Source organism: Cryptomeria japonica, chromosome 7 (assembly GCF_030272615.1).
Source record: "Cryptomeria japonica chromosome 7, Sugi_1.0, whole genome shotgun sequence".
In the NCBI taxonomy this organism is placed as follows: domain Eukaryota; kingdom Viridiplantae; phylum Streptophyta; class Pinopsida; order Cupressales; family Cupressaceae; genus Cryptomeria; species Cryptomeria japonica.
The window spans coordinates 552,650,860-552,676,906 of record NC_081411.1 but is presented as its reverse complement, the minus strand read 5'-3'; the positions used below and the strand labels follow the sequence as shown (position 1 = coordinate 552,676,906).

Below are 26,047 nucleotides of genomic sequence, written 5' to 3'. Positions count from 1 at the left end.
AACTACATAATTCCAAATACCTCTCTCTATTTGGGATACTACGTTCGTCAGGAAATCTACCATAGAAATGTTTTATAAATAACATGCAAATAGAAAACATAGAAAATGAGTAAAAAAATTATCAGTTGTGCAACTTATTTAGGATGTATTCTATGACTTAATTAAGTAAAATATCAGGTTAGATGTTGGGTTCCATTACGATTTACTAAGAAAAAATTATCAGTTACACATTTTTTGTAACCCATACCTTCCCCTGCCTCTTCCCATAACGATATAGTTCCATCCATACAACAACATGCAATGACATCTCCATACTCAGGAGGTCCCCATACTAGCTTGACAATGCTACTGTTATGAGCCTGAAAAACATTCAACCGATTCTATGAAACTGACATTCTTCAAAATTAGTAAGATTCCCAAACTAGATATAGCAACTTTACGGAATAAAACTTTAAAAGAGAAAGAGATCAAATAATCATAAAAGAATAACAAATATTTTGATTGGAAAACATATAAAGAAAATAATAAAAGGATGATCTACAACTCAATTGAAATTATGCACAAGCCCTTCGCTATAAAGTTTTTTTAAGAAAACATTCACAAACTTGACTGGATAAACTTGATTGCACAATTAAATACAAATATTAGAAAGGTATCCTCACAAATGATGGCAAACTTATTAAACACTTGGAAATCTGTAAAACCCTAAAAGGCCACATATACAAATTATTTACAACATTCTATAATCCAAAATCAAGATCACACGACAACTACTTCCAATGTTTTGATGCTTAAGACAAATAAGGATGCAGATAGGGAATCAAACAAGTTTTACCTTCACACCATTCAGAAATTAAGTCTTAAACAGAACATGCACAGATCACTAATGTACATGGCATAGATTGTTTATGTACAAAGAAAGTCATTGCATGCAGGTATGGAAGAGAAGCATGTTGTCATTATCATCGTATTCAATGCTCACTGTCTCCATACATTGTTTCCCTTCTCTATTCATGGAGGGAGCTTTCAAAATATCAATTAAGAAATCACATATAGGAAGAGGTCATGACAGATTCATTAGTTGACTGTTGAACACAATCACCCATACGCAACTACTTGCTTCTAAGCATAATCAATAATTTAAGTAGGACTATGTACATCACACATGTTTTTCATTTCATTTATTGAATCGTATGTTTTGAATTATAAACAACACATTTACGAAAGTTCAAGAAATTAGCATAAGAATCACACACTATATTTACCCCTTGTAGACCAGTCAGCATGCATGCCCACACCAATCAAGTTCTCTTTCCCAATCAAAAGGATATTAGTCTTTCCCCTTGTTCATTACAAGTCATTGTAGAACAAAGAGAAGGCCATAATGTAAGAGAACCAAAAAACTCACAGACTATACTTACCCTCCTCTAGATTAGTTTCCAGGCTCCAGACATCTACTCAACATTATGGAAGAGAAGGAAAAAGAATTATTTATCTGTCACCACAGAAAAAGTTAGCAATTGCATTTGTTTTGTTAAACACGGCCTTTGATATTAGGGTTATTAAGAACCTTCAAGGATGTCCAATTGCTATGCTACATTTAAGTCTATCTTGCAGGTTGTAACAAGAGGAATTGTTTTCAGAGATGTCAACTATTTTCATCATTTTAAAAATGGACAATTTGTTTGTGGAGATTACTGATGCTGATGAATGAAACAATCTGAAAAACAGACTTGCACTATAATAATGCGCAGATATCCCATGTTAATGAGGTGACATCAATTAAAACATAACAGAAGGTTGAGTTTCATCAGATATTATAGTTGGGAAAGATTTGATAGACAAATGCAACGTAGGAATATGGACCAAGCTGTGACGTGTTTGGTAGAATTCCTGCATAGAAATGTGGTCTCATGGCACCAGAATAGCAGCACCATAGTGAAAACTTTATGGAAGTCCATCGAAGCATAATAAAAGGGATTCTTGTCAGACATTTTAGTTGAAAATTCTGCATAGACATGCATGTTGGATCTGGAAGCATAGGTGAGTCATATGATCTGTTCGACAGAATGTCTCAAAGAGATGTTATTTCTTGGATGCAAAGATTGCAGGAAATGCATAAAATGGATTTGTTGAATAGGTTATAAGAGCAAAGGTAACTAAAATAATAAAGTGTTGCAGGAATAAAAGTTCATGAATGATGGTGTACAAGTCAAGCAATGCGCTAAACAGGCATAGTGTCAATTTGAATTCCTTTTACATGGGAATTGATCATTCAAAGCATAAATGATGATTTGTCTAACTATTGGTGTGCTTTTCACCCTCATTTTATGGAGATTGCTATCTCAAGGTCAGAAGCAAATTTGGAAATAATAAAGGTTAGAATTCCATGAATATTAAATTATATCAAATGTTGATGCTCACCCACATTCAGATCCTACTACTACTAAGAAGATTTCAACTTGTCACGTCACATCTCCAATTCAATGGGAAACTACATTCTTTTATGGGAAAAGGGTTGAAAAATAGCTATGAACCAGGCCCTAGCAAGGTTATAGCAGCGAAATGAAGAGAATTGATCAAAAAGGCTTTAGTCAAAAATGCTGCTGCATAAAGAAGATAACTATGAATTTGATATCAGAATGCACCCATAATAAACTTCGCTTAATCTCTTTTCTACCGAATGCTAGTAATATTGTAATGTCCCCTTTTCCAATGCCCTAGTTTTTGCCCTAAAATCACAATACCAAGTAAAGTAAGGAATGAAATATAGACATCATTTACCAATTAGATCCTGATTGAGACCCCTCAACCATGTTAGATATAAAATCGATCATTCCTACTAGGGTTTGGGGCATTATCTTAATCATTATTGTAAATTACATTATATACATCTGGGATTCCCTTAAGATTTTCCCAACAACCCATCCACATTATGAAGCGCCGTGGGAGATCATACAGGGCGCCTTGAGCCCATCCATCAAGCCCGGGAGCACGGAATGACACCCACCATTCAACCTCCCAGCCCCACTCAGGGTTACTCAACTCGAACAGACCCTTATGCTACTTGCATTCCTTCTATGCACATTCTCCCCTCTGTAATGGGATGGCAGACTGGCTGAAGCTTTAAAGGAATCTTCATCATCAATAAATTATCTGCATATATTCCTACTTCCTATCAAATGGAAGACAAATAACAAATTAATCAGATCAGAGTACCATGCATTTAGGCATCATACCAAATGCTTGAACAATATGTAAAACTACTGTTTAGTTTATTACTTGTAATTCTGAAAGCTTATTCCTTGATCGAATGCCTAATGATTCTGCTTCTTCGATGCTTTCATTTGGAGGTCGATAGGCTGTATTTATATCTTCTTATTGGGTGGAGAGGTATGTCTTTTCCCACATGTATCCCTTTGCAAAGTGGTGCCCCTTGGATTCATGCCCCTTTGCCCTTAACTACTCATTAGGTGATCACACCACTTGGAAATTAATCACAACTTTAATTAATGATCCTCGCTATTGCTTAATAAGACAAATAACAAATTAATCAGATCAGAGTACCATGTATTTAGGCATCATACCAAATGCTTGAACAATATGTAAAACTACTGTTTAGTTTATTACTTGTAATTCTGAAAGCTTATTCCTTGATTGAATGCCTAATGATTCTGCTTCTTCGATGCTTTCATTTGGAGGTCGATAGGCTGTATTTTTATCTTCTTATTGGGTGGAGAGGTATGTCTTTTCCCACATGTATCCCTTTGCAAAGTGGTGCCCCTTGGATTCATGCCCCTTTGCCCTTCACTACACATTAGGTGATCGCACCACTTGGAAATTAAGCACAACATTAATTAATGATCCTCACTATTCCTTAATTCATTCGATATTGTGCTTGGCCTTCTGTCTTGTTGCTGATGTAGATTCTAAAGGATTGCAGGCCTGTAACTCTACCATTGCTGCCAGCATATTAACCTGCGTGCTTGCCAGGTAATCATAGAATAAACAAGCAATCAGAATCGCACCTCTCAGTCTCGACGATGATTAGTTTGTTTCTTTCTACGGAATATACTTACTAAGCATACCTGCATAATACACTTGACTCGTGTAAATTATGCAAATCCTATGGGTAGTGGGTTAAGTATCTAGTTTCAAAGAGGGGACATGACAAATATCAAGCAGGGAATTTTGAAGTGCTATCACACATTGGTCAATCTTAATAATATAAATGTCTTTCTTCCCATATCTTGAAAATATCCTTTTATCTTAGCCATCTATGTGGAGAATCCTCAAGTGTCCCTCACCCAGAGTTTTGAGATTACGAAATTCATTCTGAAGAAGATAATGGCTTGTTGAATGAAGAAAGAAAAATCTTCATGTGAGGTTGAAAGATCTATTATTGTAAATGTTATTGCAATTTCCAATTTAAAGAACAAGTTATATGCAGGATGGTGTATTTAAATTTTTGATATTATAACTATGACAATAATATTGTTATCTTTCTTTTGCTGCAGGTAAGGAGGATGAACATGTATCGATTTCAATGTCATCTCCTTTATTTTGAATGATGTATAAATAGTAAGATGGCCACGATCAAGTGGCACCTTGATCGGACATGTCTTTTAGACATGTCCGACCAAGATGTCACTTGGTCGTGACTCTTACAACCATCAACCGATCCATAATGATAACTAATCGGTGCTAGTGTAAATGATAACAGATCTATAAACATACCCGATAATGAATCGGTATCATTGTTAATGGTAACAGATCTATAAACATACCCGATAATAAATCGGTATCATTGTTAATGGTAACAGATCTATAAACATACCCGATAATAAATCGGTATCATTGTTAATGGTAACAGATCTATAAACATACCCGATAATGAATCGGTGTCAAAGCAAATGATAATGGATCAATATAAACACACCGATAATGAATCGGTTTAAAGTAAACAATAACAATAACTGTTAGCATTATATGCTATTGGGTTAATACCCCGATAGTATATTAATGCCGATTCATATATGAATCGACATTAATATGCTATCGGGTTACTAGCCCGATAGCATTTAGATTGACGCTTAACATAGTTAAGTAGGTCGTCAATCTAATCCATCATTATCCAATATCAATATCATAATTATGATCAATGTTATAGTCTGATAAACATAAAGCATGAATGAGTAAGTTAATAACAGAATAGAGGAGATTAATGATTTAGGAGAGTCTTATCTTGCAGAAGCTACTAATGCATTAACACTCCCTCTTAGCTTTGGAAGATAGACAAAGCAACCTGCATCACATTTCTTTTCCATAACGTCAGTCTCCAAGAATATATATCATCTATACATATGATATGAAGTACCATCAGGACATAAGATACAAATATAGAACATCACTCTAAGTATGTCACATAGAGTATCACCCAGCCATGTGATATAAAAGATTCATCATTTTATTATGACAAGATATCACCTAACCACGTGATATCAGTATTGCCTAAACACGCAATACTAAGGATAAACATATGAGAATGGTTAAATTCTCATCTTATCCAGATTGTGATATGTGCACAAACATTTTATACAAATGTTTTAACACAATACCATCATGGCACATCCATGACATACTAGAGATCCAACATGATCACTGGTTTGAGAATCATAAGATCGTCACCTTATGATGTCTGCATACAAGTGTTCATAATCTGAGAGATCGTCACCTCTTAGATATAAACACAGGGGGTCAAACCCAGAATGTCCCAACATGACAAAAAAAGTTTACACATTAAACATCTTATTAAAACAGATTACCTTTCTATCATACCTAAACCTTTTCTGAAGTGATCAACCTTCACTCTGGAAAGTGGTTTGGTTAGAATAACTACAGTCTGATCTCCTGTGCTAACATATTCCAATTTGATCACATTTTTGTCTACCATGTCTCGCACATAATGGTATGGGATCTCAATATGTTTGGATCTATCATGGAACACTGGATTCACTGAAAGTTTTATGCAGCTTTGATTGTCGCAATGGATGATAGTAGGTTTCATAGGTTCACCAAACGATCCCACAAGTAACTTTCTAAGCCACACTGCTTCTCGGGCAGCCATGGAGGCTGCAATGTATTTGGCCTCGGTAGAACTTTGCGCTACAGAAGACTGCTTTGTGCTGATCCAAGATATCATGGCTGATCCCAAACTAAAGCAGCACCCAGAGGTGCTTTTCCGGTTAGTCACACTTCCAGCCCAATCAGAATCTGTGAATCCGTGTAGATTAAGATCAACTTTCTCATACTTGAGACAAAGATTTAAGGTGCCTTGTAAATATCTCATAATGTGTTTTACTGCAACCAGGTGTATCTCCTTTGGCTCACACATAAACTGACTCAAAGCATTTACTGCATAGCAGATATCTGGCCTTGTATTTACTAGATACATAAGAGACCCAATCATTTGCCTGTATAGAGAGGGGTCAGTAGAAGGTGATTTTGCTGCTGCTTCTTTAAGATTATGAAAATTGGTTTCCATTGGAGCGGTCATGGGTCTGCAGTTTAGCATTCCAAATCTCTTCAGGATGTCCAAGGTATACTTGCCTTGGTTTAGAACAATGTTATCAGAATTCTGCCATACTTCCAACCCTAGGAAATAGTGAAGGAATCTTAAGTCCTTCATATCAATTTCTTTGGATAGCTCTTTCTTGCATTGATCTATAAGGTGATCTTCTCCTGTGATTAATAAGTCATCAACATATAAAATCAATATTAGCATATCACCTTTATTCTGTTTGTAGTAGAGATTAGGATCTGCATAATTTTTAGAGAAGCCCAGTTTTGATAGATATGTGTCAATTCTTTCATACCAGGCCCTGGGAGCCTGTTTAAGCCCATATAGAGCTTTCTTGAGTCTACACACATGAGACTCTGCATGATGAATCTCAAACCCTTCAGGTTGCTCTAGGTATACTTCTTCAGATATCTCTCCATTGAGAAAAGTTGTCTTTACATCCATTTGATGTACCTTCCATCCCTTTGCTGCTGCAATGGCTAGCACAGTCCTTACTGAGGTATATCTGGCTACAGGAGCAAATGTTTCTTCATAGTCTATTCCTTCCTTTTGAGAGAACCCTCTGGCTACAAATCTTGCCTTATGTTTTTAAATACTGCCATCTGCTGCATGTTTGATCTTAAAAAGCCATTTAGAAGAAACAACAGATTTCTTAGTTGGCCTAGGAACAATCTCCCATACATCATTTTTCATTATGGATTGATACTCTTCAGACATAGCATCCTTCCATACTTGATGTTTAAGGGCATTTGTTACATTGTCAGGTTCATTTTTAGATAGATCATTCATAAGATCAACATAGCTAGTAAATTTATTAGGCCTTTTGCTTTCTCTGAAGGTTCCTGAAGGAGTAGCAAACCCCTAAGCTTCTTTTACTGTTTTGGTGGCCCATAGTGGTCTTTTCTTGAGATTTCTAGGTGAGCGTTCTTTTTCATTTTCAGTTTCATCTAGGTTCTCCCTCTGAAACTCAGGAGCAGGATCTTCATCTAAGTTAGAGGTAGGGATTTCAGGTTCTATGAAGCTCTGAGCTCTTTTGAAGGCTAGGTCCTCCTCAAAGATTACATCCCTACTTAGTTCAATATTTCTTTGACCAGGTACATAGATTCTGTAGGCTTTGGAGGTTTCACTATATCCTTCAAGCAATCCTCTTTTTCCAGAAGGCTCTAGTTTTAGTCCTTTTTCTTTAGGTACATGGATATAGACAGGACATCCAAATATCCTAAGGTGGCTAATATATGGCTTAATTTTAGTGAATACTTCCTCAGGAGTTTTGTCTTCAAGATGGGAGTGAGGGCATCTGTTCTGTATATATACAGTGGTGCTAGATGCTTCTGCCCAGAGATTTGTGTTAAGGTTTTGATCTAGAATCATGGCCTTGGTAGCTTCGACTATAGTCCTATTTTTCCTTTCAGCTACCCCATTTTGTTGGGGGTTATAAGGTATAGTGAGCTCCCTCTTAATCCCATTATCTCTACAAAATTCTTTAAACGAATCTGATGTGTATTCTCCCCCATTGTCGGTTCTTAGGGTTTTAACTTTGTTTCCTGAGTGGTTTTCAGTTAGTGATTTAAATTCTTTAAAACTAGAGAGGATCTCTTCTGATTCTTTATTTTTCAAAAAGTAGATCCAAGTCTTTCTAGAGTAGTCATCAACAAATATTACATAATACAAGAATCCCCCTAGAGAGGATACCGACATAGGTCCGCATACATCAGAATGAACTAACTCTAGAATTTACTACTTTTCCTAGTACTATTTTGGAATGTACCTTTGGTATTTTTACCTAGGGCACATCCTTTGCATGCCTCTGAATGATCTTGCTTTAACTTGGGTAGACCTGTGACAAGGTTTCCCATTGAAGATAAAGCCCTAAAATTCAGATGGCCTAATCTTCTATGCCAAACTTCATTTGCATTAGTGGTTTCATGGATTAGGGCTAGGTTGGGTTCCATGCACAGCTCATACAAATAGCCCCGTCTCTGTCCAATGGTCTTTACCTTTTTGATTGAAGAGTTCTTTGGCCAAGCCAATACTCTGTTGTCCATGAATGTCACTCTGGATCCGTTATCTTCCAGTGCCGATATAGAGACTAGATTCCTTTTGATGCCGGGGACATATAGTACTCCTTCGAGCCACAAGGATATGCCTGTCTTCAATTTGATGGTGCAGGTTCCTATTCCTCTGACTGGATGTGTGGAGTCATCTCCGATGGTTACGTCCTCATCACTCTTCTCTGTCATGGAGTCAAGTACTTCTCTTAACCCTGTGATGTGCCTGGATGAACCACTATATGAGTTGATCTTGTTAGAAGCTTGACGTGTGAGTGCTGAGTAGAATACATATTTTCCGGAGTCATCTTCCCCTTTAGTCTTTCCTACTTTGGCAAATGTAGCATGTTTCTTGGTTCTTTCCGGGTTTGGTTCTTTCCGGGCACTTTGCAACGTAGTGTCCAAACTGATCACACCTGTAACATTGAATGAGAGATAAGTCCTTCTTTGAAGTATTTTTGCCTTGACGACCTTTTCTCTTTCTAAACTTGTTCTCCTTTAAGATCATCTGAATTCTGAATTTCCAAGCTGAAAAGTCATCACCACCTCCGAGTCTGTCTTCGGATCTGAAAGCGCTGGCCATTGGAGAAATGTGATGTACTATATAATCTTGTTCTTAAATTTGTTTCACGAAATTGAAGAGCCTCAAGTTTGATCAACTTGGCTCTGATACCATGTAAATGTTATTGCAATTTCCAATTTAAAGAACAAGTTATATGCAGGATAGTGTATTTAAATTTTTGATATTATAACTATGACAATAATATTGTTATCTTTCTTTTGCTGCAGGTAAGGAGGATGAACATGTATCGATTTCAATGTCATCTCCTTTATTTTGAATGATGTATAAATAGTAAGATAGCCACGATCAAGTGGCACCTTGATTGAACATGTCTTTTAGACATGTCCGACCAAGATGTCACTTGGTCGTGACTCTTACAACCATCAACCGATCCATAATGATAACTAATCGGTGCTAGTGTAAATGATGACAGATCTATAAACATACCCGATAATGAATCAGTATCATTGTTAATGGTAACAAATCTATAAACATACCCGATAATAAATCGGTATCATTGTTAATGGTAACAGATCTATAAACATACCCGATAATAAATCGGTATCATTGTTAATGGTAACAGATCTATAAACATACCCGATAATAAATCGGTATCATTGTTAATGGTAACAGATCTATAAACATACCCGATAATGAATCGGTGTCAAAGCAAATGATAATGGATCAATATAAATACACCGATAATGAATCGGTTTAAAGTAAACAATAACAATAATTGTTAGCATTATATGCTATCGGGTTAATACCCCGATAGTATATTAATGCCGATTCATATATGAATCGACTTTAATATGCTATCGGGTTACTAGCCCGATAGCATTTAGATTGACGCTTAACATAGTTAAGTAGGTCGTCAATCTAATCCATCATTATCCAATATCAATATCATTATTATGATCAATGTTATAGTCTGATAAACATAAAGCATGAATGAGTAAGCTAACAACAGAATAGAGGAGATTAATGATTTAGGAGAGTCTTATCTTGCAGAAGCTACTAATGCATTAACAATTATTACATGGGTTGATTGATATAGTATCGAACATATTGAAGCTTATGCAATTAATGATGCTTTGACAAATGCATATTAATTAATAGTGATTCCTAAAGAGTTAAGTTTATTTAAGAGGCTCTCTTCACCCATAAGTGGTCCTCGATAGTGATAAAGATAGAAGAAATTTTCTCAAGTGTCCATAACACAAAGGAGGATATCAGCTTACATCAAAATAATCAGAGTATGGAATTGATAATGGGTGCAAATGTGGTCTATTGGAGATTACAATGTACATAAAGAGACGACCTTCAATTATATGCATTAGTTCCTACTATGCAACAAAGAGGAAAAGTTTAGACAATGCTCAGTTCTAAGAATTTCTTCAGAAAGTACCAAATATGGTACAGATAAAAGAGGAGCTTCTAAATGAATTCAATTGTACAACTTGCTTCTTGAAATTGAAGGTCATAAATCACGAGTTTTGTTTCTAATGTTATCATTTGTAAAAGTGACTTTTGTCACATATTTGTAATAGATTAGAAAATAAGCTTTGTTCACGCAAAAGTTGAGAGATATCTATCTCAAATGAAGCTTATTTTAATTTCTCAAATTGCAAAAGTGGTTACCAAGGTAGTTGCATGTAGTTATCAAGAAGAGGCCTATGCTTACAAGGCCATTTCAAACGTAAATGGGAGACTTTTGATAGAGGAAAAACTCTAGTCAAGTTTTCAAAGGAACTTTTGATGACTTTTGGCTTTACACCATGTACAAACTGGTTTTGGGAATTGTATAATTTCAAAAAAGATAACGAGGAACGCATTTTCGTTCATACTTTCTAAATGTATTCCTGTGTTATTATTGTTGATTTCTCGTATGTTAAATTTGTAATCCATTTTTGTATTTGTGCAAACCATTGGTAGTCTATGCAATTCATTGAATAAGACATAGTCGTTTCCCAGTGTCTTCATTTGAATGTGTCAAAGTAACCTATCTCTTCATATGCTAAGGTTTGTTATCCTTCTTTCATCATTATTGCACATAAAAACATAGTGTGATAAACTCCCCTTGTAATTTGTTATCAGTTGGGAATCTCAATCAGTATTTGTATGTCTATCATTGAGGTTTCTGTCATTCACCTTTGTTTAGTTTTTTGTTTTCGCCTTTTTGTACTTCCAAATTAAAAGTACACAAAACCACCATAAACCCCATCATACGAGGGAGCTACCCCTCTCAAACATAGAGAAAGATTGTTATTTCACAACAATCTCTCCAACTATTGAGACATTTGTCACTGCTCATAGGGTGAATCACTTCAAAATCTACAATTACAAATCTATTTACCAACAATTCCAAGAAGTATTTCTGGCAATCATGGTCCATTCTGACAACAAAATTTCCACGTACCAAATATTGCCTAAACATTGCTAACACATGCATGATGGCAAGCATCTCCTTGTCATAGATGGAATAAAGTTTCCCTCCATCTTGGAGCTTCCATCTCTCATAGGCAACGGGGTGCCTATACTGCATCAACAATACTCCAATCCCCTCACATGAAGCATTACATTCGAAAACAAAGGGCTAAGAGAAATCAAGTAAACTTCCACAATACCAGTACTAATCACCTCCTTAAGTCTATCAAATGCTTGTTGGGCCTCATCCGTCCACTTGAAAGCCCCTTTCTTAGTGAGATCTGTAAGAGGTACGCTAAGATATGAAAACCCCTTAACAAATCTCTTGTAGTAGCTACATAAGACAAAGAATCCCCTCAATTTTGTCAATGTCCTCGACAGTGGCCAATCCAAAATAGCCTGAATTTTCTTCTGCTGTACTTAAACACCATTGGCACTAATCACATGCCCCAAGTGAAGAATCTCACTAATTCCAAACTCACACTAGGAAGCCCTAGCATACAAGGATTGTGCCTACATGATAGTCAAAACCTCATCAAGATGTCTCAAATGTTCCTTCCAAGTCTTGCTATATATGAGCATGCCATCAAAGAATACCAAAAGGAACTTTCACAACTGTTTGTTAAAAATGTGGTGCATACAAGAGTGGAAAGTGATGGGAGCATTAGCCAACCCAAAGGGCATGACTAAGAACTCATAGTGCCCTGTAGTGACACTCGAATGATGTCTTATCAATGTCCTACTCCCTCACTCTGATCTAATGATACCTTGATCAAAGATCAATCTTTAAGAAGTACATAGTATTGTGCAACTCATCCAATAACTCATCTATCCTAGGAATAGGGTACCTGTTCTTGATGGCCTTTTTATTCAAGGCACGATAATCTATGCACACACTCATGGCCCTATCCGTCTTCACCAAAACAATTGAAGAAGTGAAGGAACTCAAACTACATGTAATATGCCCCATATCCAGTAACTCCTCAATGGATTTTTCTATCTCCTCCTTGAATCTCTTCAGATGCCTATAAGGAGTGGTGATGATAGGCTTAGAGCCCTCCTCTAACTCAATAACACGCTCAAAACCCCTATTTGAAGGTCTCCCTAGAGGAATCTCACCAAAAACCAAACAATGTTTGTCCAACACTATCTAAATATCCACATGATATTGATCACTAGTATTTGTAGGGGCCTTGGATGAAATCAAACACAGTGCAATCCATGTCTAAAAATACTCTCCATTCTCTTTCCTAACACGATCTTGGGAGCACCATTCGACATACCTCTCAAGACAAGCTTCTTACCATCCACCCTCAACTTCAACTGCATTGTTTGAATATTCTAAGAATACTTGCCTAGTGAGAGAAGCCACCAGATGCCAAATATGGCATTACTATCCCCTAAGTCAACAACATAGAAGTCATCAATGACAATGTAATTGCCCAACATAATATTCAACTATGGGACTCATTGCGTGCAAGCCATGTTAAAACCGTCTACTACCATGACATTGAAGCCCTCAAAGTCTTTCATTTGAATACTCCTCTTTGCCACCAGTGATGAATCTATGAAGTTGTGGGTTGCCCCATTGTCCACTAAAATAGTCAAATGTTGCCCTTGCAAGACTCCACGAACTCTAAATGAATTAAATCTATGGATACCAAAAAGAGTAGGAATGGTCCCACCTTTCACCCCCTTAGGTGACTACTCATAATCTCTCTTATGGTCATCATTTGTATCACTCTATTCATTGCCCTATACTGTTCTACCTTCTCTTCCTCCTCACCATCAAAGACTACCTCAATGTAGTGCACCTTACCCTTTCGTAAACACCTATGGCCCAGTTTTAGATGCTTTTTGTAGCTAAAACATAACTTTTTTCTATGCAACTCATTTTGAACCTCATCATCCAGGCTGTTCTTTTTGGGTCAATCCTAAAAAGGATTCAATCTTTCTTATGCTGGAAGGGCAAAGGCTGAAATTTGTTTTTAGGGGTGAACTTTCCATGTTCCTAGCCCTCCTGATGGAATCCTATAAAATGCTGGGATCAAATGCCTTAATCCAACCACAGAGTGGTTTTGACAAACCCTCCATAAACAAGACTGTCAATCTATGCTCTGACACATCAGTGGCCATAACTTATAATTTTTGGAACTATGAAATATATGAATCAACTAAACGAACTTGCTTCAACTGAGCCAACTCCCTAAAATGCAGTTTCAGGTCCTTCCTATCAAATCTGTCTATCAATCTTTGTGTGAAATCTGCATAGGAAGTTATGTTGTCATGTCCCAAAGTCACTAGCCCATGGTACCACCACTCATGACCACCTTTGTGTAGATGAAGGGTAACAAATTTAATAGCTTCCATTTTTGTCATAGGGTTAAGCTAGAAATAAGTGTCTAACTTCTACACGCATGCACATGCAGTACACTTAATTGACCTATCAAAATTGGGAATAGTCAATGTTGGTTGAAAATTTTGTACACCTCAACAACTGTACAAAATTGTGGATTTCAGCCACAGCATGTGAGTAAATACTCTCCTAATTCTAAGGGAAGGCTCCCCCTATCTAAACTAATTTAATACGGATGGGGCAACAGTTTTCCTTCTTCTTTCAAGAAAAACTATATTCTTTCCTCTTCACGGAAAAGAATAGCAATTAAAAGCAAATATCAGTAATAACTTGTACCATAAAATGAAAAAGAGGAAATGAAGTTTCCTGAAAACCCAAATATTTTCATCACTTCCTCTGGGAAGGGAAAACAATATCAAGCTCAACGTCTTGAATATCTGCGATCCTATCAACCTTCTGTAACAATAACTTTCAGAACCAAATGCCCATGATTCTGCCCAAAAGATTTTCAAAATGCCCATAGCTCCTATTTATGTAGAAATTTTAAAGGAAAGTGCAACAGAATACTACATGAAGAGGGAGAAGGAATGTAAGCGTCATATCAACAAGTGGATTCAGGAACCAAGAACTTGTCTTACCCGGTGGGCTAAGTTGTTTCGCTGTGATTTCAAAGAGGAGATTGTTGATACAATTACCCTTTTGAGCGGAATCATGGGTTTAGAGCATTCAAATGTCTTTGAACCATGGATGTATCAGTTCATACAGACAATCTCAGCACATCTTTTGGGGTGAAATTATTCGTGATGCTTTGTGTGAGTAGTTTGCTAGAGTTCCCACCACTTGACGTTCTACATGAACTCATACTTGGTGTATATAGCAGCATCACTCATACTATGATCAGCTACCTTTGAGACCTAGCAGATTACATTATAGGAGAGTCCAGGATGCTTTTTATGGCCACTACATGTGTCTATTTGACAGAACATTGAAGAATAGAAAAGTGTCAGATGCTGCATGGGAGAAAGTGAATGAGTATGGGGGTCTTTTCCTTCAATTCCCAACATTTACTTATTTGAGAGTTGGATGCTACAATGGGCAGCCATACATGCTTCCAAGATATCCAACTGACAAAATCATTGTTATGGAATTGGTAAGATAACTCATGGCAGTTCATGCACAACAATCAGTTCGTAAGGCTGGGATGGGGATATCTTCTAACAACCCATTGCAGATTGGTGGATATTCTCTCATGACATCCACGAAGGCCAAAGCAATGGAGACTGACATGCAGGAGATCAAACTCAAAAGGTTCAAAGCGAAAGCAGATTTTGATTACAGGGGCATGAAGGAAAAGATTAAAAGATCCTTTATCCATGTACATCGCATAGAGGACATCTGGATTGATCTTCGCACAGAACAGGAGATCCGTAGGATGGACTCTTGAGCAGATTGTTGATTTGAATCTTGCTAGCATTCCTGAAGGAATGGTTGATGATGGGAATGTACTCGATTCTGAGTATGTTGAAAAAAGAGTCAATGAAGCACCACTTCCATCGATTCAATGGTCACAGAAGGAATGCTCTTCCATTCTTGATAGATTTCAGCTAGTCTTAGCTAACACCAATGCTTGGCTCAAAATCAATGGCGTTAAACTCATCAAAATCAAGATTGGAAAAGAAGATGATTCTACAGGACCTATCAGACGCAAGTCTGAAGTCAAAGTTGATAACAAGGAAGGTGCTTCCTCTTCAACTACAAGGATCCAATTGAGAGTCAGCAGAGCTGTTGTCCTCATTTTTGTTTTCAAAAATGAAGGACCATTACATAAATTTTTTGTGAAAAAATGAAGAAAAAAAATTACTCTATGGCACGCTTCCCGAGGCAGAATTTCGACTAATCCTTGGACTGGCTTAATCCTCAGCTTATCCTCGAACTACGTTTCTAATTTTGTCACATTCTATACTCCTTTGCTATGTCTTTCCTTCAATTTCAAGTTTTTTCTCCCTGATTGCAGCTGACTGCAGGTGGAGAATTTTCCTTGAACTACAAGTTTTAATGGTTTCCATTGTTTTGGTCTTTGTAGGGAAATTTTTAGCTTATTACATGTGCACTTTATTAAAAAATGAAAACTTGTAATTTGCTTTAAATTTCCCCTTTATCGTTTTTATTGTTTTTTGGCTCTTTCAGTTAAAATAGGGATTTTTTGGTTAAGTTACAAGTAAACTTGTAATTCTTTCCAAAAACCCCTACTTTAATGGTTTTTACGTGTAATAGGGATTTTAAACCCCTATTACATGGGTGCAAGTAAATTATAACTTGTTATAGGGTTTTTATTTCCCCTTTACAAGTGATTTTAAACTTGCATCTTTCTCAAAAAATCCCGATTTTGCCTTGAAAATGAAAAAGTGACAATTTTAAACTTGCACTTTGTCTCCAAAAACCCGATTTTGCTTATAAAGTGCATTTTTGACATTTTAAATTTGCTATTTGGTCAAAAAATCCCAATTTTGCCTAACATGTTGAAAAAGTGAAATTTTAAACTTGTTATATCCTCCAAAAAACCCGATTTTCATTGTTTTATGCATTTCGAACTTGTTATTGGTTCCAAAAAACCCGATTTGCAAGGAAAAAACGTTTTTGAGGATTTTTAGCAAAATTTTGTGGAGAATTTGTTGGAATAGGAAGGCGTTTAGGATTCCTTCCTATTTCCATGCATTTTCAAACACCTTTCACGCCACATGGAGGTTAAGATTGCTGGTTTTTAGCTTTATAACAGCAACCACGTTTTTTCCAAAACCATGTTTTTTGCCATTTGGAATGCCACGAATCAGCAATGTTATGAATCGTTTTTGCTTGGAATGATAAGGTGTTGAGGGTTGAAGGAGATTCAAACATCTTTCATGCCATTTCCCTTGCATTTGCTGCCACGTTTTTCTACATAAGGCGTTTTTGCAAAAACGTGGCTAGGGTTTGGCATTGTGGATTCTCTCTAGTTATTGGTTTGTCTTCTTCATTCCAAGATTGATTGCATTTTTGGAGAAACATTTTCAGTTTTATTCAAGGTATGTTTTCCTTTCTTTCTTTCTTTCATTTTCTTATTTTCTTGTTTTCTTAGTTTTTCTTTCTAGTTGTAATTTTGTAAATATCTTGTTCTTCCCCCAAAAATCGGTTTTTGTGAGAGAGATTTTCCCCTTGGTATGCAATTTTTGAATTGCATTGTTCTTCCCCATTTTCCCTCTTTACTTGTATTCGGGATTTTAAATCCCGATTACAAGTTTTTCTGGAAATTTTTGTTCTTCCCTTACGGTTAAAGAATTTAACCATTTTTGGTTAAAATTCCAAGTTGAAAAGATGTGAAATACCCTCCCTTTCAAAATCGGGTTTTAAAAACCGGATTACATGTTGAAAAGTTCTTCCCATTTTCATAAAAATGACATTCCCGGATTTTCCCATTTCTATCCATTCATGTTTCTCATATCCATACTTTCCATTTTCATCATTTTTCGCAAGTCAAATCCTCATTTTCCATTCATTTCTCCATTTGCAAATTTGCAAGTGTACTTGCATTCGGGTTTTAAAAATCCGATTGCATGTATATTCTTTCCAACTTGTATACCTGCAAAAAATTTCCCCAAGATCCGAAATTGGTCAAAGTCAAGATTTTCCCATTTCCATTTATTTCCCCCCTCACACAAAATCGTGAAGTTCAAGGATCGAAGTTTTTCCCATTTGAAGAAGGAAGAATGTTATTTGTAGTTGAATATGATGTTGCCTTAACACTTTTAAGTCTTCATCACAGTATTTCAGGTTTTCAATCAATGTCAGATTTGCCGTCATCTCCAGTTCCAAAAAAGATGAAGTACAAATATGACAAGTATCAGAACAAGGTTGCACCTTCCCAAGTTTCTTCCCCTTTGGATCGTATCAGAGACACAGAAATAGGACACGTGGATATGTCAGAGTTTGTCAAGAGGGTGGAAGATCCACAAGATAACAACATGCAGCGGTTGTTAAACAGCCATATCCATCATGCATCTTCTTTCCCGGTGGCTGCCCTAGAACCTGAATTTGTTCTCGCTTTGACAAGGAGACAAGAGTCATCAAAAATGATGATGGTGAAGCAATAATTCGTCTTGATGCAGATACAATCGAGAAGGTCTTCAGAATACCTCCTGCACCTGTTTACATGGAAATCTCCAAAGAAAGTGCAGCTGAGTATTACGTGAAGAGAGAAAAAGATTGTAAGCAGCATATCAACAGGTGGATCCAAGAGCCACGAGCCTCCTTCTCAAGGTGGGCTAAGTTATACCACTGTGATTTCAAATGGGAGATAGGAGACACCATAACCCTTCTCAGCAGGATAATGGGCCTTGAGCATTCTAATGTCTTTGAGCCCTGGATGTACCAATTCATCATGTTCATAAGGCAGTCTCATCATATATCATGGGGAGAAGTCATCAGCGATGCCTTGTGTGAACAACTTGCAACAATCCCTTCCACCATGACTTTCTACATGAACTCATATTTGGTATACTTGGCAGCATCACTTAGACACTTTCCAAGTCTTTCAACCAAGGGTGATCGCTCACTTATACCAGTTTGGGAATATTATGATCAGTTGCCTTTGAGACCTAGCAGACTGCATTTCAAAAGAGTCCAAGATGCATTCTTCGGTTACTTCATGTGTCAGTTTGACAGAACTCTGAGGAATAAAAGGGTATCAAATGAGGCATGGGAAAGGGTGAGCGAGTATGGATGCTTGTTTCTACAGTTCCCCACCTTTACCTATATGAGAATTGGATGCTATAGTGGTCAGCCATATATGCTTCCTAGATACCCAACTGATAGGATCATTCTTATGGAGTTGGGAAGACAAATCATGGTTGTCCACACTTTTCAGTCTGCTAAACACAAGGTTGGAATGGGGATCTCTACAACAAACCCATTAAAAATTGGTCGGTATTCTCTTGTCACATCCGTAAAAGCTAAGGCCATGGAGACTGAAATGCAAGAAATTAAACTCAAAAGGTTTAAACCTAGAGCTGATTTTGATTACAGGGGTATGAAGGAGAAGATCAAAAAATCCTTTGTGCACGTGCATCGCATTGAGGATATTTGGATAGATCTCCGCACAGAGGTCGAGGTTCTAAAGATGGATTACTGCAAGCTCACTGTTGAGCAAATTGTTGATTTGAACTTGGTGGATATCCCACAAGGGATGATTGACGATGGGCACATACTTGATCCTGAATATATTTCTCGAAGGGTTGAGGAAGCTCCACTTCCTTTGATCCAATGGTCACACAAAGAGTGCATATCCATTCTTGAGAGATTTCAACCTATCTTGGCTAACACCAACGCATGGTTGAAAAGTAATGTTGTTAGACTCATAAAAATCAAGATTGGAAAAGATGATTCTACGAGGCCTCTTGGACATAAATCTGAGATTCAGGTTGACAAGAAGGAAGGTGCATCATCTTCGGACACAAGGATCAAGTTGCGAGTTAGTCAGGCAGTAGTGCTTCCTCCTGAGGAAACGATAGTTCGTGGGAAAGAAAAATCACGATTTCATGTTCAGGTGGTTGATCTAGATAATCCAGAAGAAGGGCAGCAATCTGATGATGCTCCTAAGTCTCTAGTTTCAAACTCACCTCATGAGATCATTCCCCCAGTTTCCATTGAGACGCCTCTTTCTACTCCTGATTTGCTTGTGGATGAATCTCCTCAAAATGCTATTCCCATTTCAGCATACGAGCCACCTCCTGATCATCAACAAAAGAGTGTGTTGGAAGTTCCTGAAGATATTCCTACTTGCATCCAGTTGTCAGAAATTAATACTTCCACTTCTGATTTTGAAGAGTTTATGAGGCAATCTTCATGCCCATTGGTAACTGAGCAAACCGTGGTCGTTTTGTCCAAACAAATATTCCTCCCAGGATGACCACGGTGATTCAAACAGAAACTGCTTCTCCTTTGCCTACAACTGCTACTAAAGGGGAGTTGATGACTTTACCCCCATGGCTTAGCTCTTTTACTCCAAAAAGGAAGAAGCAAGAAATCTCACCTGATGCCTTTGATTATCAGCAACTAAAACAGTCCAGATCTAAGGTTGCTAAGAAGGCCAAGACTATCTCCAGAGTAACTGTTGACAGTAACAAGATGAAAGTAGCTGAAATTGTTGAACCCATTGCAGATAAGCCACTTGAAGAAATGTCAGCTGCTGATTATAAGGTTACAAGGATAGAATTGGGTAAACAAACGCATGAGGTCATTAAACATGATGCTCCGTGTAGCTTCGCTAGTACAAAGGTGTGATGAACTTCTAGCAAAGAAAGACAAGCTAAAAGAAGAAAACCGACAACTTATGGCAGCCGTTCATAAAATCACAAAACCTGCTGCTGAAGGAAGTAACTCCATAGGTTCTTCTGGTTCCCAAGAATCAATCCGTGGAGTGGAAAGGGCTGCTCAGAAGGTACAAGCACTGGATTCCTGGGTTGATTAGCTTCATGATCTATGCGCACAGGTAATGAAAGACATTTTTCAGATGATGTCTAAGTTGGAAATCATTGAGGAGAAACTGGATCAGACTTCTGATACTTTCAAAAAGAATCTGGAAAGTGTTGAAGAAAGTTTGACAATCTGGCGTACCATGCCCCAACAACAGCTGAGTGTTTTACAGGAGCATGCCATCATCTCTTCCAGGGTCATGTACTTGAAATTTGAAGAACTTCTAGAAAACAAGGCCCTTGTTCTTAAATCCCTCATTGAGGAGATTGGTGATGCAAAGAGATGCTGGGGTGAAGTTTTCCGAGATATTGTCTCACATTGTGAAAGGGCCTCTTGCAACATATTAAGTCAGGATAGAGAGCTGATTCCAGAAGAAGAAGTTCTTGCTGATTTACAGATAAGGATTCATAATGAATGGAGGAGCGAACAATTCTCGGCCGCTTCAATTCAAATGTTGATGAAACACCAAGTCTTTTTGCATGAAATCCAGTCCATCCTGGATAAAAACAGCTCTGCGCTCCTTCGGTGTCATGATACTATCATAAAGACCATGGTTGTTGCTAAGAACACCCATGAACCGGATCCTGAGGAACTACAAATGATCATCCAGAAGTTTAAAGGATTCGTGTCTTCACATGCTGCAACTTAAGTGTTTTTCAACACTTAGTTGTATTTTCCCACTTTTGTAATCTTTAGTTGTAGTTTTCTTTTCGACAAGTTACATGTAAAAGTATTTTTGTAAAATGCAAGTTAACTCATTTACTTGCACTTTTGTAATTACATGTAAGGCAACTACAAGTTGTGTTCAGTTAGGACTGTAGTTGGAATAAGTTTTTGTTAGTTATTGAAGTCTTAGTTAGTTATTGAATAAGTCTTGGTGGTTGAGGGAATTTCTCAAGTTAGTTGGGATCCTCCCACCTTTTTCTCATGACTCCTCTCCTATAAATACTTGAGGGGCTATTGTAATTTTTATCTTTTGGAAAGCAAGCAAAAACTCTACCAAATTTACAGCAAAGAAGTCTTTGAGCTTTCATGTGTAAATTCAAGAATTGAAAGGAATAGAAGAAAATTGCTCAAGCTTTGAGTCTTTGTGTTACATACTTGAGTTTGTGTTCTATATTAGCTTTCTTGCAAGTGTTCCTTAAAGAGCTTAATCACATCTGATTTGCAGTCTTTGTGTTGCAAGTAGTTGAGGTTAATATAGATTAAAACAAATATTTTGTTGAGAAAAGCTGCAAGTCTCTGTGATTTCACTTGTTCTTAGGAGAATTTAGGAGTAGATTTTGTGAGAAATAGCTATAAGTCTTTGACCTTATACTACTTCCCATTCTTTTAAGTAGAAAAGAATAAGATATTTCAGTCTTTGAGCTGTTATAATTTGTTCTTTATAGCATTAGTATAGAAAAGCGTAGATAGGACTTCACATAATCAAGTCTTTGAGCTTGATATTGTTGTCTCGTCCCGAAGGAAGTGACGGAAGTCTTTGTGCTTTCAGGAAACTTCATTTCCTTTTTCTCATTTCATTTTGAAAGTGGTTACTGCTATTTATATCAAATCGCTATCCTTTTCTGTGAAGAGAAAAGGATATTGTCTTTCTTGAAGGAAGAAGAAAGATTGCTGTCCCATCCTATTTTATTTTCAAAGTTGTAGTTAGATAGGGGGAGCCTTCCCTTAATTAGGAGAGTTTTACTCACACGCTGTGGTTGAAACCACAATTTTGTATATTTCTGTGTACAAAATTTTCAACCAACAAGAGCAATGGTAATTCCTCCGAAGAAGTGACAGTGAAAGGGAAGGAGAAACCATAGCTTCATATTCACGTCATTGATTCGGAAGATCCAGAAGAAGAGCCGCAAGAAGATGATGCTCCTAGGTCCACAACTTGGGAGTCACCTCACCAAGTTCCTCCTCAAATCCCTTTGGATTTGCCTATGTCTCCATTTGACACAAATGTGGATTCTTTTTCCACCATCCACATTGATCATGTTCCTTTAAGTATGAATGCAGAGAGTGTCATTCCAATTTCAGTAGCAAAACCAAAGTTTTAAAACTCGGACTCGCCACAGACTCAGCAAATCAAAAAATTGGACTCGGACTCGGACTCGGACTCGTGAAAGACTTGCGAAAGACTTGGCAAAGACTCAGCAAAAAAAAAAACCCTAGTTTTACAAAAAAAACATAAAGAAATTAATGCATTTAGAGAACATAAGAGTCATAATTGAAACATTACACATGTCATATGATCTCCAAACACTCAATATTTGAAATTTCATCATTCATACTCATAGTTTCAAACTTTAAAATATATAATAGAAGCATAAGTTTATAAATGTTTACAAAATTACATAAGGTCTAGATCTTGGGGGAGAGAGGAGAGACTAAGATTGAGAATGGTAGAGAGAGGGGATAGAGGAAGAGTGGTAGGGAGATAGATAGGTCTAAAATTTAAGGCAGATAAAGTGAGTGAGATAGAGAGGGCGAGAGAATGCTAATAGGAGCCTACTAATTACTGAAATTTGACTATGTCTGAAAATTTAAAAGATCTTTTAAAGCCTAGAATTTGAATTATAATTCCTAGAGATCTAAAACTACTCTCAAACATCCTGCCAATATATACATGAAATATAACTTGAAGTATAATTCTTATACTTAAATGTTATATTTCATGTATATATTCTGATGAAGGGAATGAGACCGACTTGAAAAACAAAGATTTAGGTAATTTTTTGATGTGTTTTTTGGGTTGCACGAGTCTGGTCGAAAGACTCGCGAGTCTTTTTGAGACTCGCCAGGACTGCGAGTCGACTCGTGGCGCCACTGGACTCGTGAGTCCGTGGCGAGTCCACGAGTCTTAAAACTATGAGCAAAACCATCTCTTGATCACACACAGGAGGATTTGCTCAATATTTTTGAGGATAACCCTACCCATGTCTCTTTGCCTGGCTTGTCATTATCGAAGATTGATACTTCTACTTCCAGTTTTGACAAATTCATGTTGCAGGCATCACATCCTCCAGTGATTGAACGGGCCATGGTTGTTGTCCAATCATAAACCTCTCCCAGGGCAACCACTATGGTTCAAATAGAAACTGCTTCTTCCCCACCTCCAGCTGCTTCTGAGGCAAATTCAATGGCCTTACCTCCATGGCTAAGCTCTTTCACTCCTAAGAGAAAGAAGCAGGAGATTTCTCCTAACATCTTAGATTTTCAGCAGCTCAAACAAACTAAACCCAAGGTTGCTAAAAAAAAGCTAAAACAGTTTCGAGAGTGACAATTGACAATAACAGGATGAAAGTTGCAGAGATTGTTGAACCTATGGTAGATAAGCCGCATGAAGAGATGCAAGCTTCTGACTACAAGATCACCAGGGTGGAGCTTGGTAAACAAACACATGCAGTTGTCATGCATGATGCTCAGCATTTAGTGACTTCATTCGTGCAACGATATGATGAACTCGTAACGAAGAAAGACAAGCTAGAGGATGAGAATTTGCAGCTCACCTCAGTTAATCAAAAGAGCACCAAGTCTTCGGAAGAAGGGACCAATCCTTCGACTTCTTTCAATACCAAAGAATCAGTTCGGGAAATTGAAAGAGCTGCTCAGAAAGTGCAAGCACTAGATTCTTGGGTAGAACAAATTACTGATCTATGTGTTTGAGTCTTGGAGGAGGTTTTCCAAGTGATGGTCAAGCTGGAAATGATCAAAGAGAAATTCAATCAGACTTCTGCAATGTTCAAACAGAATCTGGAGAAGGTTGAAAGTAGCTTGAAAGTTTGGCACAAGATGCCACAGGAAAAGTTGAATGTTCTACAAGAGAATGGCATCCTTCCTACTAGAACCATGTATCTAGAATTTGGAGAACTTCTAGAAAATAAGTCCCTTGTCCTGAAATCACTTATTGAAGAAATTGATGATACTTTGGGATTGCACATGGAAGTGTTGCAAGATATTATTTCTCACTATGAGAAAGTTTCTTGTAAAATTGTAAATCAGAATGTTGAGTTGTTACCAAAAGAAGTTGTTCTTTCAGATTTAAGAAGGAAGATTCAACATGAATGGCAGGATGAACAATTTTCAGTTGCATCAATCCAAGCCTTGGTGAAGTACCAAATCTTTCTGCAGGAAATCCAAGCTACTCTTGAGAAGCATAATCCTACGATTCTTAGTTGCAGTGATACCATTGTCAAAACAGTGATTGTTGCTAAGAACACCCATGAGCCAAATCCTGATGAGCTACAAGGAATTACTCAAAAGTTTGAAGAATACATGGCCAAACATGCAAAATTGTAATTTCAGAATTATAGTTTTTCTTTTGACAAGTTTACTTGTAGAAACACTTTTGTAATTGCAAGTTGATCACTTGCATTTTTGTAAATACAAGTAAGTTGATTACAAGTCAATTTAGAATAGGACTTGGAATTTTAAATAAGTCATAGTTAGTTGTTGAAAACGTCCAAGTTAGTTGGAATCCTCCCTTCTTTTTCTCAAGACTCCTCTCTTATAAATACTTGAGGGGGTCTATTGTATCTTTTATCTTTTTGGAAAGCAAAGAAACTCTACAGGATTTTCTACTCATAAAGACTTTGAGCTTTATAGTTGTAAATTTGCCATCTTTGAGTAATACAAAAGAAGTGAGAAATTTCAGAATTTGTGTTGAAGTTTTGCTTTGTCCCTTTGTGTTCTTATGTCATTTTGGGGTATAACTTTGTGCTTACTTTAAAGATTGTAGAAGGCTGCTAAAGAGAACTTCACTTCATCTAATTGCAGACTTTGTGTTGCAGTTATTGAGCGTGAAATTAGTTTAAGAATTACAATTAGAGTTGAGAAGTATCTCAAGACTTTGTGTTTGTGATAAATTCTCATATAGATTAGTTTTAGAGTGCATTCTATTTGCAGACTTTGTGCTGCTGTATATTGCATTTGGTTCTGAAAGGTATTGTTACAAAAGGTTGATAGGATCATAGATATTCAAGACATTGAGCTTGATATTGTTTTCCCGTCCCGGAGGAAGTGATAGAAATCTTTGGGTTTTCAGGAAACTTCATTTCCTCTTTTTCATTTTATGGTACAAGTTATTACTGATATTTGTTTTTAATTGCTATTCTTTTCTGTGAAGAGGAAATAATATAGTTTTTCTTTAAAGAAGAAGGAAAATTGTTGTCCCATTCGTATTAAATTAGTTTAGATAGGAGGAGCCTTCCCTTAGAATTAGGAGAGTATTTACTCACACGTTGTGGCTGAAATCCACAATTTTGTACAGCTGTTGAGGTGTACAAAATTTTCAACCAACAGTCAACTTGCCAACCTTGCACTGAAAATCTCTGTTATTTCCTTGTCCTCTCTCCCCTCTAGGTTTTTTTTTTGTATTTGATACCACAAAAAATATCCAAGGGCATAGATGCATGAAACTCATCACCCAATGATTGGTATTCCCATAAATAAACACCCCATCCTTCATGAAAAAGTTGAGAAATCCAACTTCTCACAACCCAAGATCACCTGTATACAAGAAAACTTGTCACAAGAGAAGAATGGAGACAAAAAACCAACAATGGCTCTAAAGAAGG

General features: G+C 37.0%; 1 protein-coding gene across 2 annotated transcripts in view; it reads right to left on the bottom strand.

The window, feature by feature from the left end:
- The window catches only part of LOC131031135 (protein SEH1), a 203,589-nt gene that overhangs the window by 146,062 nt on the left and 31,480 nt on the right, over window positions 1-26,047 (bottom strand). For both annotated transcript variants that reach the window (XM_057962174.2, XM_057962173.2), the window contains exon 2: window positions 248-359. In XM_057962174.2, the coding sequence (XP_057818157.2) occupies window positions 248-359 (112 nt within the window). The remainder of the gene's footprint in view (window positions 1-247; window positions 360-26,047) is intronic.